The 14,859-nt window shown below is 38.1% G+C and overlaps 1 protein-coding gene across 1 annotated transcript in view; it reads right to left on the reverse strand.

Moving 5' to 3' along the window:
* The window catches only part of NIPAL2 (NIPA like domain containing 2), a 78,694-nt gene that overhangs the window by 33,851 nt on the left and 29,984 nt on the right, over window positions 1–14,859 (reverse strand). The window contains exon 4 of the mRNA XM_029923741.1: window positions 4,253–4,312. Within this exon, the coding sequence (XP_029779601.1) occupies window positions 4,253–4,312 (60 nt within the window). The remainder of the gene's footprint in view (window positions 1–4,252; window positions 4,313–14,859) is intronic.

Below are 14,859 nucleotides of genomic sequence, written 5' to 3' on the forward strand. Positions count from 1 at the left end.
TTTTTTTTTTTTTTGAGAAAGAGAGAGCATGCACATGCCTGTGAGTGAGTGAGAGGGAGAGGGAGAGAGAATCCCTAAGCAGGCTCCTTGCCCAGTGTGGAGCCCGGTGGGGTTCTCGATCTCATGACCTTGAGATCGTGACTGAGCCAGAATCTGGAGTTCGATGCTTAACCAACTGAGCCACCCAGGTGTGCTCCATAATAGCAAAATCTTAAAAAAGCCCTGGACTGGGAAGTCTCAATAATGTAGTAAATCCAAATAGTCCTGAACCTACCATCAAGAAGCCTCCCATTCTTGAGGCAACCCGGAAACCAAAAGAGCCAGTCTGTTCCCTCAACCAGAAATGATGGTTTGTTTGTTTAGATTAGTATTCTAGATTCTAGCGCTAAACCAAGCTGACCACTTGGTGTGGAAGAAGGAAGAGAAGAGATGGTCTTCATGTCATTTTTAATTTCTTGACATTCTATCCAAGGAAACCATTTATAGGTGACTTAAAATAACCAAGTTACTGGTCTCTGAAGCATACTGATGGATTGACTGTAATTTTTTTTTTTAAGATGATTTTATCTGGACTTAAGTCAACTGGGTTCTCACACCCTATTAGATTTAGTACTTTTGATGACTAAGGGAGGAGAGATGGGACTATAGGTTTTGGCTGAATGAAGGAGAGAGAAATCTGGTGCTTTTTAAAGGAAAAATAATCATTAAAATAATTTAAAGTTATTAATCCACTAAGAATCAGAGCACAGTCCAAACTCTGTCATTGAGTTAATAATAGTTGGCGATTCCTTTCAGACATAGCTTTTGTGAGGTCATTTTTTGAGGCTAGTGGTGAAAAGCTTCATAGCCACAGAGCAACATTTGGCAATAAATTAGTTCAGCTTGTTTCCACATGGCCCCAAAATCTTCATTTGTTCCATCATGAAAAACAAACCTTCATTTGCTTGAAGCAGGGAAAAATAAATGATTTTCTTTTGCACATTTTGACAATTTAATTATTAGCATGCTTATATGCTAATCTTTTTTTTTTTTTTTTTTTTTTTTGAGGCCACTAACTACTCTTTTTCCTGTTTGGTTTTAGTCCCCGTAAAGAAATATAATGCATTTTTAGCTTTTAACAGAAAGAGCTAAATTTTCTAACGCAACAACAATACAGACCTGAAGAAAATACATGTGATGTAACACATTACTGACTGAGGTTGGGGAAAAATCCTTCTCCCTAAGTATGAAATGGGTGATTACATTTCACATCAAGATAATTTTATGACATTGCTCCTGGAGGCATGGGTATGGGATAGGTGGCTACTTTTTTCTTATTCCTATGATGACAGATTAAAGTTAAGAACTGATCACTTTTAACTACAGTACAAAACAAATATGGAATCAGTTACATACCCTGACTCAAAAAGCATTAAATTAGGAAGGCAAAAATACCCAATCAGAGTTGTGGAAAATGTTAGCTGGAGTACTAAAGTTTGCAGAAATGTCCTGATCAATGTTTCCTCTGATGAACCATTAGAGTGTAGGGGCATGTGGCTGGGGTAGCAGCAGGAATGATCATAGCTAACATGGAACATTTATTACATAACAGGCCCTGTTCTAAGAATTCTACCTCTGTGAACTCACTTAATCCTACAAGGTAGGTAATATTATCTTCATTTGAAAAGTGAGGAAAATGAGGCTTAAGGAGATTAAGTAACTTTGAAAGGTCACACATTTGTCTGTCACTAGAGACTCACCCTCTGCCTTTACCCTATGGTTCTATCAGGCTGCCATTATTAGAATACTGGTCCACCATTTACTAGTTACATGACCTTGGGCAAGTTACTTAACCTAAGTATCAGTCCTGGAAATAGGCTGTTCCTACATTTAAATGAGATAGTTCATGTAAAACACTAATAGTACCTGGAAAGAGGAAACATTTAATAAGTGTTAGCTACTATTAAAATAAGAGAAATTAGCAAAGAATCAAAGAATTAACAGAGGTTTAATTTACTATTATTATTTCTTGGTTTGTGTGTATGTGTGTGTTTCTTATTCCCTATGTTACATTTTTAATATTACCTCTCAGGAATGAAGTTGACCACAGAAATGACATTTACATCAACAGGATTTCACATTTCTCACAGTGCTTATATGAGTTATCCAATTTGATCCTTCCAAAAGTCTTCTATGTTTGTGAATAAGCTGAGGCTTAGAGAAGTTGGGTAATATTATGTCAGCCACATAGCTGACATCAAAAGTTGAATCCAGATTTGAACCTATGAAAGTGAGTTTAATTTATATCTTTTGACATTGAGCTAATTTATTGCTTTTAGTAATGTTTTGTTGACCTTGGGTTTTCCAAGTATATAATCAAATCATTTGCACACACTGATATTTCTATATCTTCCCTTTCCATAGTTGTGACTTTGGTTAATTTTTCTGGATCCGAATTGGTGCAGTTGAGTGCCATATTAAATAGAAAACCTACCCTGACTTTTTGCACCTTTGTTAATATTTCTTGTGTTACCTCCTCTGTATACCCTCCTCCAAATGCTCGTATGGCCTGTGCTTGTCCAATCCAGCCACCAGAACTGATCCACATCTTCTCTGCTATCAGAAAGAATTCTCTCTGAGCTTCTCAACTAGAGTAAAGATCTCTTTATTCTAAACCAGTGGTTCTCAACAGGGGGTGATTTTGTCTCTCAGGGAACACGTGGCAATATTTGAAGTGTTTCTGGTTGTCATAACTAGGGCTGAGGGTGCTACTATCATCTAATGGGTAAAAGGCAGGAGGGACGCTGGTAAGCAGCCTATGATACACAGGACAGCCCCTGCAGTGAGGAATTCAGCCTAAAATGTGGGCAGTGCTGGGGGGGAGAAATCCTGTTCTAAGTTAAGCCTCAAGGCATTGGGATATATATTGTTTTCTGCTTTTAAAACATTTATATATATATATATATTTTTTTATCACCAACTGTATTATTTGAGGGCAGAGATTCCGTCTTTACCATCTTTTTATCACCAACATTCACAATAATTAGCAAGTCTCCCTATATATCCATCTGTATTACTTCATTAAATACTTCTGATTCATTTAAACATTAATCAGCCATTAACTATAAAACACGACATATCTTCGATAAAATGATTTAGAGTTCCCTTAAGGCATCTGACAAATGAAAAAAATAATGTAAGACATCATTTTTTTAAAATTTATAAAACCCAGGCCTTGCTCATTCTTCTTTCTAATTCTGTACATCTTCCCTAAATAATTCCATAAACCATGATATATTTAAAAAAAAAGAGTGCAGAAAAATAATATATTTGAAAAGATACAATGCATATATGAGTGCATTTGGAAAAACATTTTAACCATTACAAATCTGATGATGTTGACTAAAAACTCTACTAGCAGAATCAAGCCACGGAGGGGAAAAAAAAGGTGAAAACACTTTCAAGACAATAGGCTCCAGGGAAACACAATCAGGGAAAACAAATGCTCAGCATACCAACATTGGTGTCACATTTAAAGCTCAAGTTTTTTAAAAAATGTGATCTCCTTGGAAGTGAGCAGACACTCCTGTATTTAAAGTGCCTAAAGTATCGTATTTGTTATCATATGTCAGTAGCAATTCAGAGAGGATTTTGTCAAGGAAGAAAATATGAACCTCCAGAATCTTCTCACAAGTGATATTTCTAATAAGAGGTAGAAGATACAATCAATAACATGACGGTTCTACTATATAATAACAGCAAGCTTTCATATAGCCAGGAAGTCTATTATTATTTTCTACTAATAGCTGTATTTCCAAATAAAAATTTGAAGGAGAATGTCCTATGTCGCTTTTGGAAAGAGTGAAATACAAACTAGGTAGTTAATTGGTGCATCTAATTTTTGTGTGGTTTTCATTTTTATGCACAACTTTCATGTAACAGTGTCACAAATACATCCTTTGAAGCGGAATACTTTATCAGGTAATACAGACGTTTTCTTGGATTTTATTATGCTCATGAAAATTTCATAATGCTCCTAATAACAATGCTATAAAATAATAATTCACTCTGGTCAATGGTATGGGCAGTGGGCACAATGAAAATGAAAATATTTCATACAAAAGAGCATATTCTCCAAGAGAGAATACTGGTCACCTCTAAATGAGATTTACTCACTTCAGCAATTTGTTCCCTGCTTTTAATGCACATATTTTTCATGAATATTATTTATTTCAAGCAGTGTTATAATTACATGAATTAAATAATTACTTACCTAATAAATCTGAAGCTCTTAAATTTTCTTTCAGAAACATAACAGAAATAATGGCACTACCTAGAAAGAAATGGCCATCAGTGGTGTTTCCAACATAAAACACATACATTACACGGAGCAATCTGAAAGCAGTGAAGTGCTTTGTGTCTTATACCTGACCAGCTACGTCCTAGTCAGACACCCCGCAGCTGTGGCTGTGAAAACAATGCCCCCACCCCGCCCCCTCATGGTGGAGGATACATTCAAACCGGCCTGGTTTACAATGGACCTAGGACAGTGGCTGGGATAGCACCCTGTGGACAGCAAGGGCATAATAAAAGCTTACGAAATAACTAAATGAAATGATAGGTAGATAGATAGATAGATAGATAGATAGATAGAGAGAGCAGGACGGGATGGAAAGGCAGAAAGAGACAGAAGGGAAGGAAAGAAAGAATGGAAAGAAGGAAGCTTTAACCTACAATATATGCCGAACTGAAACTCATTATTTCCCTTTATCTCCTCCTATAATTCCTATCCCAAGGGACACCTGGATGGCTCAGTTGGTAAAGTCTACTCCAATGGCACCTCTAAGGAGCCCCAGAACCCTAGGACTCCTGCCAGTCTCCACTACCCTTCATACGACACGGCCCACAGCATCCTCGGTCAGTTCTGGATGTCACCCTCTGTCCCGTACACCCTCCTCTTCAGTCCACTGTCACTGTGCTGCTCAGGCCACCTTCACTCAGGCTTAGACCTCAAGCTCCTGCCACTTTCCTTACCACATTTGTCCCTGATCTCTTTTATATTCTACTCCCATTCTTACTAAAATCATAATTCCAGGAACCATCATTTCATTTTATTCTAAAGGACTTTTATTCATGCTATCCCCTTTCAAATGTGCCTCCATTTTTTTTAGACCAACTCTGGACTCAGGTATCACCTCTGGATTCCCCTAGATCCACCCAATCAATCCATCCTTTGGTGTGATTGATTACCCCTCGTCATATAGCTTTCATGTTACACTGAAGATTTATTTGCCTATCCTCCCCACGCCCAACAAAGACTCTCAGTTCCTTTTCTCTGAGATATGTTTTATTTTTCTAAGCTCTCCCAGGTGTGGCTAGCACGTAGGTAAGAGAGTTGGTGGAATCTCTGCCCTGCGTTTGCTGGCCCTCATGGACCCTCTTCCCCATTACTGATGCTACTGAACACTTAGCCTCTAACTGAGCCTTGACCGATTGCTATGGCCTTGGGTCGTGTAGGCAAAGTTGAATCTCTCTGAGCTGTTCCTGTTATGGAGCCATTCCTCTGTGAGCAGAGGCATGAGAAAACCTAAACTTGCTACAAAACAGGACACAGCATAAGTTAAGTTTCAAATTTTTAACAGAAATTATTAGCAAGCTTGTTTTTTTAAAGTAAAAATATAAGGAAGAAAATAGGGAAGAAGAGTCATCATAAAAATAACTCATTATCTAGTATGTTGGCACATTTATCTTACCTTAGCTGAGATGGAACTATAATACAATTTTTTTCAGTTTCCTTAGTTACCATATTAAAAACAATTTGCCATGTCATGAGAATTTTTTCACAGATAAAAATTTTAATAAGCCTGTATAATAACCCATTAAATCAATTAAATTTTGAATATAACTATAATCTGTTATTCTGGCAACTGATTAAAACCAAAATAAAGCCACACCAGAATCCCTCATTCAAGATAAGCTGGGATTCTCATATGTTTTCTCCATCTTTTTTTTTTTTCTCAACCTGGCTCTCTCTTATTCAAGTTGAATTATTGTTCAAGTCCTTGCAAACTTCTCCTGGGCAGGTTACTTACCGGAATGGACATTTTACACAGGATAAACAGAGCATGAAAAATGTCCACCAAGCATGAATTTAATTGGGTGATGTGGCCTTAAAACATTAAAGCAATGTTTTCTGTACAGATACATAGCCCATTATGTTAAGAATTGAGTTCAGGATAGTGTAAAAATATATGAAAATTTTCCATTTCATATTTGGACCAAAACAATTCAGGGAAACTAATTTCACAGTTTAGAGAATTAGGAAAGGTATAAAAAACAAGACCCCATTCCCATCCATCACTGACCTATGTAATTACATAAGAAATGTTTTCAAGTGGAGGGAGATAGATCAATAAAAAATAGGTGAAGTATCACTACTAACATGTACCAAATCCAAATGCATTCCATTATAACAATCCTTAAGAAGACTCTTTCACAGCAAGAGTCTAGTAAGAAGGCAGACACTGCTTACATGGAATGAGGAAATCTTAGAGCTGATAGGAGATACAGAAACAAGGTACTTCAGGTTCTAAACCTTATATTTGGGAGGCAGGTCCACAGAGATTGTTCGTTCATTCATTGGTTCATTCATTTAACAAACACTTATATTACAGCAGAATCCGAACCAAAGCCCACATTCCTTATCCCCAGTCCAGAGCTCTTTCTTGTATATTACACCCCACTGCCTCCCTTGAAGGTAAAAAGGCATCATTTTCCTTCTTTTCTTGTTGTTCAACAAGTTTCATAAATAATTTCATTTTTAGAATGGACGGGGGCGGGCACCTGGGTGACTCAGTCCATTAAGCATCCAACTTTGGCTCAGGTCATGATCTTGTGGTTCGTGGATTCAAGCCCCACATCGAGCTCTGTGCTGACAGCTCAGGGCCTGAAGCCTGCCTTAGATTCTGTGTCTCTCCCCTCCCCCCCACTCTCTCTAAAATACACAAATGTTTAAAAAAAAGAACAGGTAGGGGAAAATATTAGGTAGGTGACAATTTCATTGCTAAAAGAAAAAAGGACCTGGTTGGTAACAATAAACTTGAAATACAATGTATGCATCAAACTGTATCAATTGGCTACAAAATAGTTATCAGAGTTTTATGAACATTAATATGCTACTGTTTCTGCAAGAACTTGTCTAATGCACTTCCATACTCATTTTTTTCTGTTTTAAGAGAATAGTGAGGTTTTCTACAAAAGTGTTAGATAAGAGAATAAGATTTTTTAGTTTTATTTATCTAGCAAAGAAAGCAATAAAAAAGAACATTCTGTTAAGGAACATTTACTTGTAATTCATTTATCTTTCAAAACACGGTTAAAACGAGAGCTGTGCTGAGCAAAAAGGACAGTATCTGAGCAACAGCTAATAACATAACTTCAGTAAATTTTTAAAATGAGAAAAAATAAATAAGCTGAAGTGCCTCATATAGAGTTGCAAACAGAGATTTGTCAAACTCAACCCGTCTGGTTGTTGCTGCAACCATCACCGCTGCCTGATGAACACCGAGGAAGAGGAAAGAACCACTATGCTTTTACTCCTGTTGTAATACTTCATATTGAAAAACAGAGCATTTCAAGATGAATAGTTTTTTTGTTTTTGCTTTTTTCCTTTTAATTTGAGAGAGAGCAAGTAAGTGGGGGAGGGATAGAGGGAGAAGGAGAGCGAATCTTAAGCGGGCTCCACGCTCAACACAGAGCTCGATGTGGGGCTCGATCCCCCTGGGATCATGACCTGAGCCCAAATCAAGAATAAGACACTCAACTCACTGAGCCACCCAGGCACCCCAAGATCAATAGTTTAAAAAGCACTTAAACAGAACACAGTCATAAATTAAACAGATTTGGGTGAGGCATGATCAAACCGATAGTTTTTTGTACATTTTTGACCTGAGGCTTATTTGGGCAAGAGGTTCAAGAACGCTTTTCCATTCTAGCCTCCACACAGACACAGATGGACACAGAGTGCTCACAGACATGAGTCTACACAGTACTTGTGTACACTGGGGATCGAATTCACTACACAGTGTCACACGGTGACTCCAGAGCCAGACACTGAATGTACAGTGCTGACCATAATGCATTAAAAAAAGAAAAGGTAAAAGGTAGCATACGAAAGATAACATACCAAAATGTAAACAGTGGTTATGTAGAAGTTGGGGTGTGGGGTGGGATGGGGAGATAGCAGGAATATTTTCTGTTAGGAGAAAAAACAAAAAAAAAGCTTCTAGTAATTTCTCTGGGGCAAAACAGTGCTCCTATGGAGCCATTCATTAATATATTCACTTGGCCTTAAAGTTCTAATGCTTCATTGTCAGAAGACTCTCAACAACAATTATTATGGGTGAGTCAACTATTCTTTTTTTGGCCAGTAAGAGTCACTCAGATTAGCAATCAGAATGGAGTGTCCTGTCCAGTCAAGGTTGACATAAAGAAACTTACATGTGGGAATTTGGATTTCCAGAAGAAAGGAGATAGGGCCAACCAAGATTCTGGTGGCTTCAGCTGAACCAAGTCTAGATGCTGGGGAGGGTGCCAGCTCCAGGGGTCAATTGTGACCTGGTGCTGAGCTTTCTAATGCTCTCTGAAATGAACCCCACATTTGTCCCTGATTTGCCTCCTCTCTGACATCACTCATTAAGATATACATGCACTTTACTAAACTCTTTACCTCCCAAATAATGATTTTTTACTAAAGGTTTAATGACACAAAAGAGTGAAATAACTATTTAATGTGTTATACATGGCCATTTAAAAATATTTTTTCACATTTATTTACCACTTCTCATTTTTTACATTAAGTATTCTATGCATTTTGGATATTAACCCTTTATGACAATTTAATTTTTTAATTTTATTAAAAAAATTTTAATGTTTATTTTTAGGAGAGGGAAAGACAGAGCACGAATGGGGGAGGGACAGAGAGGGCAGAGAGCGAGGGAGACACAGAATCTGAAGCAGGCTCCAGGCTCCGAGCTGTCAGCACACAGAGCCTGATGCAGGGCTGGAACTCACGGACAGCGCGATCATGACCTGAGTGAAGTTGGACACTTAACCAACTGAGCCACCCAGGTGCCTGACAACTTAATTTTTTAAATCCATTTTAAAACGAGGTATAATTGGCATACAACATTATATTAGTTTCAGGTATACAACATAATGACTTTGTATTTCTATTTTGTTTTTTTTAAGATTCTTTTATTTAATATTTTATTGAAGTATAATTATATATGGTGTTGTATTAGTTTCAGATGTACAATATTCAACAATTCTAACACATTTCTCAGTGCTCCTCAAGATTAGTGTACTCTTCTTAAATTTAATGTTTTATTTTAGTATAGTTGATACGAATCTTGTATTAGTTTTAGGTGTACAACTTCGTGATTTGAGAGGTTTATACATTATGCTGTGTTCACCACAAGTGTAGCTACCATCTGCCCCGTTACATCACTATTATAATACCACTGACTGTATTCCTTATGTTGTGCCTTTTACTCTCACGACTTATTCATTTCATAACTGGAAGCCTGAATCTCCCTCCTTCACCCATGTTGCCCAAACCCCCGCCCCTTCCCCTCTTCCTTAAGAATTCTGAGCATTCCCTAAGAATACTGAGCATCTTTTCATCTATTTGTTGTCCATTTATATGTCTTCTTTGGAAAAATGCCTATTCAAGTCCTCTGCCCATTTTTTAATTGGATTGTTTGGAGGTTTTTGTTTTGTGTTTTGGTGTTGAGTAGAATAAGTTTTCTATGCATTTTGGATATTGACCCTTTATTGAATATATCATTTAAAAAGATCTTCTCCCATTCAGTACTATGCTGCTTTGTTTTGCTGATGGTTTCTTTCACCGCACAAAAGCTTTTTATTTTGATGTAGTCCCAACAGTTTATTTTTGCTTTTATTTCCCTTGCCTCAGGAGACATAACCAGAAAGATTTTTCTATAGCTGATGTCAGAGAAATTATTGCCTATGTTTTCTTCTAGGAGTTCTATGGTCTCAGGTTTCACACTTAGGTCTTTAATCCATTTTGAGTTTATTTCGGTGTATGGCATAAGAAAGGGATCCCGTTTCATTCTGTTGCATGATGCTGCCCAGTTTTCTAAGCACCATTTGTTGAAGAGACTGTCTTTTCTCCATTGGATATTCTTGCTTCCTTTGTCATAGATTAATTGACCATATAAGTGTGGATTTATTTCTGGACCCTCTATTCTGTTCCATTGATCTAGGTGTCTATTTTTGTGCCAGTAATGTATTGTTTCGATTACTGCAGCTTTGTAATAGGTCTTGAAATCTGGGGTTGTGACACCTCCAGCTTCGTTTTTCTTTCTCAAGACTGCTTTGGTTATTCAAGTCTTTTGTGGTTCCGTAGGAATTTTAGGGTTATTTGTTCTAGTTCTGCGAAAAACATTATTGGTATTTTGATAGGCATTGAGTTAAATCTGTCAATATTTATATGTATTGCAAAATGATCATCATTTTAAGTCTTGTTAACACTGTTCACCATATATAATTACAGAATTTTTTTTTATAATGTGAACTTTTAAAATGTACTCTCAGCACGTTTTAAATGTGCACCACAGCACTACTAGCTATGGCTGTCATGCAGTGTATCACATCCCATGACTTATTTATTTTATAACTGGAAGTTTGTACCTTTTGCCTGTCTTCACCCATTTCACCCACCCCGCATTCTCTGCCTCTGGCAACCACCAATCTGTTCTCTGTATCTATAAGCTTGATTTTTTGTTTGTTTGTTTTTCAGATTTCACATAGAAGTGAGATAATATGGTATTAGTCTTCTCTGACTTACTTCACTTAGCAGAATGTCCTCGTGGTCCATCCATGTCACAAGTGATAAGATTTCATTCTTTTTTTTATGGCTGAATAATATTCCATGATGAATATATACCATTTAAAATTTTATTTGTTTTTATTTTTATTAAAAATTTTTTAATGTTTATTTTCTTTTGAGAGAGAGAGAGAGAGAGAGAGAGAGAGAGAGACAGAATGTGAGCAGGGGAGGAGCACAGAGGGAAGGGGACACAGATTCAGAAGCAGGCTCCAGGCTCTGAGCTGTCAGCACACAGCCTTACACGGGGCTCAAACTCATGAACCGCACAAGATCATGACCTGAGCCGAGGTCAGACACTTAACCGACTGAGTGACCTATGTTTCCCCCCCCTTTTTTTTTTTTTATTAATCCATTGATGGACTACCTTGGCTACTATGAATAATGCTGCAATGAGCATGGGGATACATATTATCTTTTCAAGTTACTGTTTTTGAAATCTCACCTAGTCTGCAATGACAATGTCATCAATTTTTATTTAGTGTACACTCAATTAATTGTTTAGCCTCTGTGATCTGAAGAGAAACCGGGGCATATCTTTATAACATAGTCAAGTAGAAGACAAAGCAGTAAAGGAAACCATTTCATGAAAAACAACCCATGACATGAAAGGAGCATATTTACACAATAATGCTACAAACAGATCCTCACATGTAAATATCGGGCTTGTGGTTTCTGACCACTTGTAATGGCAACTTTATTGTACCGCTAAAAAGCAAACCACGAAAGCACTTTCCCGTCACTCACAATCAAGCTTCAAACATGTGGACGCGTTGAGCGTGCTCCCAGGCTCAATCAGCTCTAACTGTGTGGAGGAACGGAGTGCTCCAAAATTAGCATTCCCTGTTGTGGAGCTGCAGGGGAAAGTGTCTCAGTTACAACATACTCCATGGAGTTAGGATTTGAAAATCTGAAAATGTGAGAGTTTGAAAAATATTTCTTTATAGAGAAAGAGTTGTTCTACCCCCCATACTGGCAGGAATGAAAGGGTCAAGTCATTCGTGTTCAAATGAAATTTGCTGTGTTGTTTACTGAAGATGCTGAAGAAACTGTTCATAGGTAATTTGTACAATTTCAAGCAAGGAAATGTACCTGGATTAAGAACAATCGTCCTTTCTTTCTACATTTGTCTTGACACACATTAGTGACTAAACTTGAAAAGACTCTGAAAAAGTAAAAACTCTTTTGCTGAGAAGATTAACTCTGTATTATAAATTGAATAGCACAGTACTTCGTCAGTAGCAACTTCTCTAGAAATACTTTGTGGCATTCTCAGAAAGTCAGGATGGGTAGGAAAGACCTTTCAAATGGAGTTTTTCAGGTTTTAGGAATGCTCTCCGCTCAGTGCATTAGCAGACATAAAAATGAGAACTTTCGAGTTTAATTCTGCACATTTTCTGTAGGCTGGTTTGGGGACAAATCTGCTAAAGCAGACAACCCAAAGCCACTGAGAAAAGGGATATTTTCTGCATATTTCCAACATTAAAATAAATGTCTGTGTGAAGTGCCCACGGGCAGCTCACACGGTTTAGAGCCCCGGTGATTTCATCCAGGCTGGCACTAAGCACGGGCTCCGAAGGAGAGAGAACTTGGCGCATCTAGTTTTGTGGAATGCTACAGGTCACTTGCTTATTGGTCTGTTTATGTTTCCTTTCATTTGTTTCTAATAAAAATCTTGGAGACCAAAGTTTCTGCTTGAGATGACTTCTTTAGAGTTCCAGAAGGGCTCACCAGGGCCTTCTGGCTGCCCTGTGACCATGGCCTAATGGATTATAGACACGCTTCAGCTCACGGCTCCAACACAGCTCAACAGAAATACATGAAACAACATATATGCCACATCATGAGTTGCCATTTGAGCCACAGCCAGCATGTTAGGGAAAACTGGAGATGGAAAAGACTTATCAGTTGTATGTCTCATTCTCTCCTCGTTTTCTCAGTGCATTTGCCTCTTGAAACTTCATCAAAATTAGCCCATCACACAGTGACCGCTTCTCGTAGGAAACTATTCAAGGGCCGAGGAGATCTCGCCACTTTTGATGTTATCATTCCGTGTAAAATTCCAGGTGTTTGATCTCATATAATTCATCTCAAATGTCATCTACTCATTACCTACTTGTATTCATCTGGGCATTAATGAAGCACAATAACAAGTTTATGTGTCCCACACATTACCTGACATAGTGGATGCTCATTCAATACTTGTTTCTTACCTGTATTTCTAAACTATTGCACCAATTGAACTTGGAAAAGGCTGATCCGTTCTGTGAGCTCTCTTCAAATTACTTTAAATCAATATACTCAGAGGTACGGAACTGAAAACTGTCCTTGGTGCGTCTACGATGTCCTGTTTCTCCCTCCCGCCCAGGCTCTACAGCAGTCCCCTTCATAGTCCACCCCCACACAAGTTAATTGTTTTTACTGTTTTCGGTTTTTTTGTTTAAATTTTTTAAAATGTTTATTTTTGAGAGAGAGAAAGAGACAGAGCATGAGTGGGAGAGGGAGAGAGAGAGAGAGAGGGAGACACAGAATCTGAAGCAGGCTCCAGGCTCTGAGCAGTCAGCACAGAGCCCGACATAAGGCTCAAATTCATGAACTGCAAGATCAAGACCTGAGCCAAAGTCAGACGCTTAACCAACTGAGTCACCCAGGCGCCCCAACAAATTAATTTTATATCAAGTAAGGTCTACTATGAATCTCCTTAATTCCATGTGACTTTGACTATTTTGGTTGTTGATGGCTTCATGATTTTTAACCATCTTTCAATGCTACTGCACAGCGTAGATCAGTCAGGAGGATGAACCCAAAAAAGGAAAATGTGAAATGAAAGCCTGTACTTTGTAGATGCACAAATAATCTACCTTAACCCCCAAAGGACAGGCTTATAAACTTTTAAGTATTCATTAAAGTGAATATCCATGAGTTCCTCGCAATGAAATGCTTAGCCATTATGCTTTTAAGCAAATGTTTTTCTCTTCCAATGTCCTAGAACAGAACATCCTATCCTCATTTTATCAAAATCCAAATTCAAACCAGCTTTACAGAGCTGTATTGTGTGATTTCCCTGCACTACGCTTTCCTGGAAAAAGCAGATGGAAAGCAACTGGACACACAGCCTCAGTTAAATGGTTAAGGACTGGTATTAAACAGGTCACTGGGAGCATGATGAGAGTTGCTGGAGGGGAGGTGTGGGGCCAGGGCCACTGTGTGCGGTTAGTAGGCTGTGTAGTGCACAAAGACACAACGTATGAGGACGCACCCCCCACATCTCATATCTTGTCAGTTTGTATATTTCTTGGGACAATTTTATGACAGATGGTGCCAAAGTATGCTGTGCTAATTAAATCGCTGTATTATAATAATTTGCAGACAAACAGAATTAACGTATCACAAGAAAGGCTGTCTTTTTCTAATTCACAAAAAGGCGCCATGTAGACAAGAAGGGGGCCCTACAGGGTGCTAAGGGAACAGAGAATAAGCCTGTTTAATTTAGTCTAGAAGCCAAGAAAGGCCTTCTGAGGCTTAGTAGTCATTTAAAATTGTATTACAAACTCTACAGTATATCCAACTTATTTCTTTTTACTAGATTTCTGGTATAATAGTTTCTCCAAAGATGCATTCTTTTTTTAAAATAGTTTATTGTCAAATTGGTTTCCATACAACACCCAGTGCTCTTCCCCACAAGTGCCCTCCTCCATCACCACCACCTCTTTCCCCTCTCCCCCTCCCCCTTCAACCCTCAGTTCGTTTTCAGTATTCAATAGTCTCTCAGGTTTTGCATCCCTCTCTCTCCCCTATTCTCTTTCTCTCTTCCCTTCCCCATGGTCCTCCATTAGGTTTCTCCTGTTCTCCTGTTAGACCTATGAGTGCAAACATATGGTATCTGTCCTTCTCCCCCTGACTTATTTCACTTAGCATGACACCCTCGAGGTCCATCCACTTCCCTACAAATGGCCAGATTTCATTCTTCC

This window comes from Suricata suricatta, chromosome 15 (assembly GCF_006229205.1).
Source record: "Suricata suricatta isolate VVHF042 chromosome 15, meerkat_22Aug2017_6uvM2_HiC, whole genome shotgun sequence".
NCBI lineage: Eukaryota > Metazoa > Chordata > Mammalia > Carnivora > Herpestidae > Suricata > Suricata suricatta.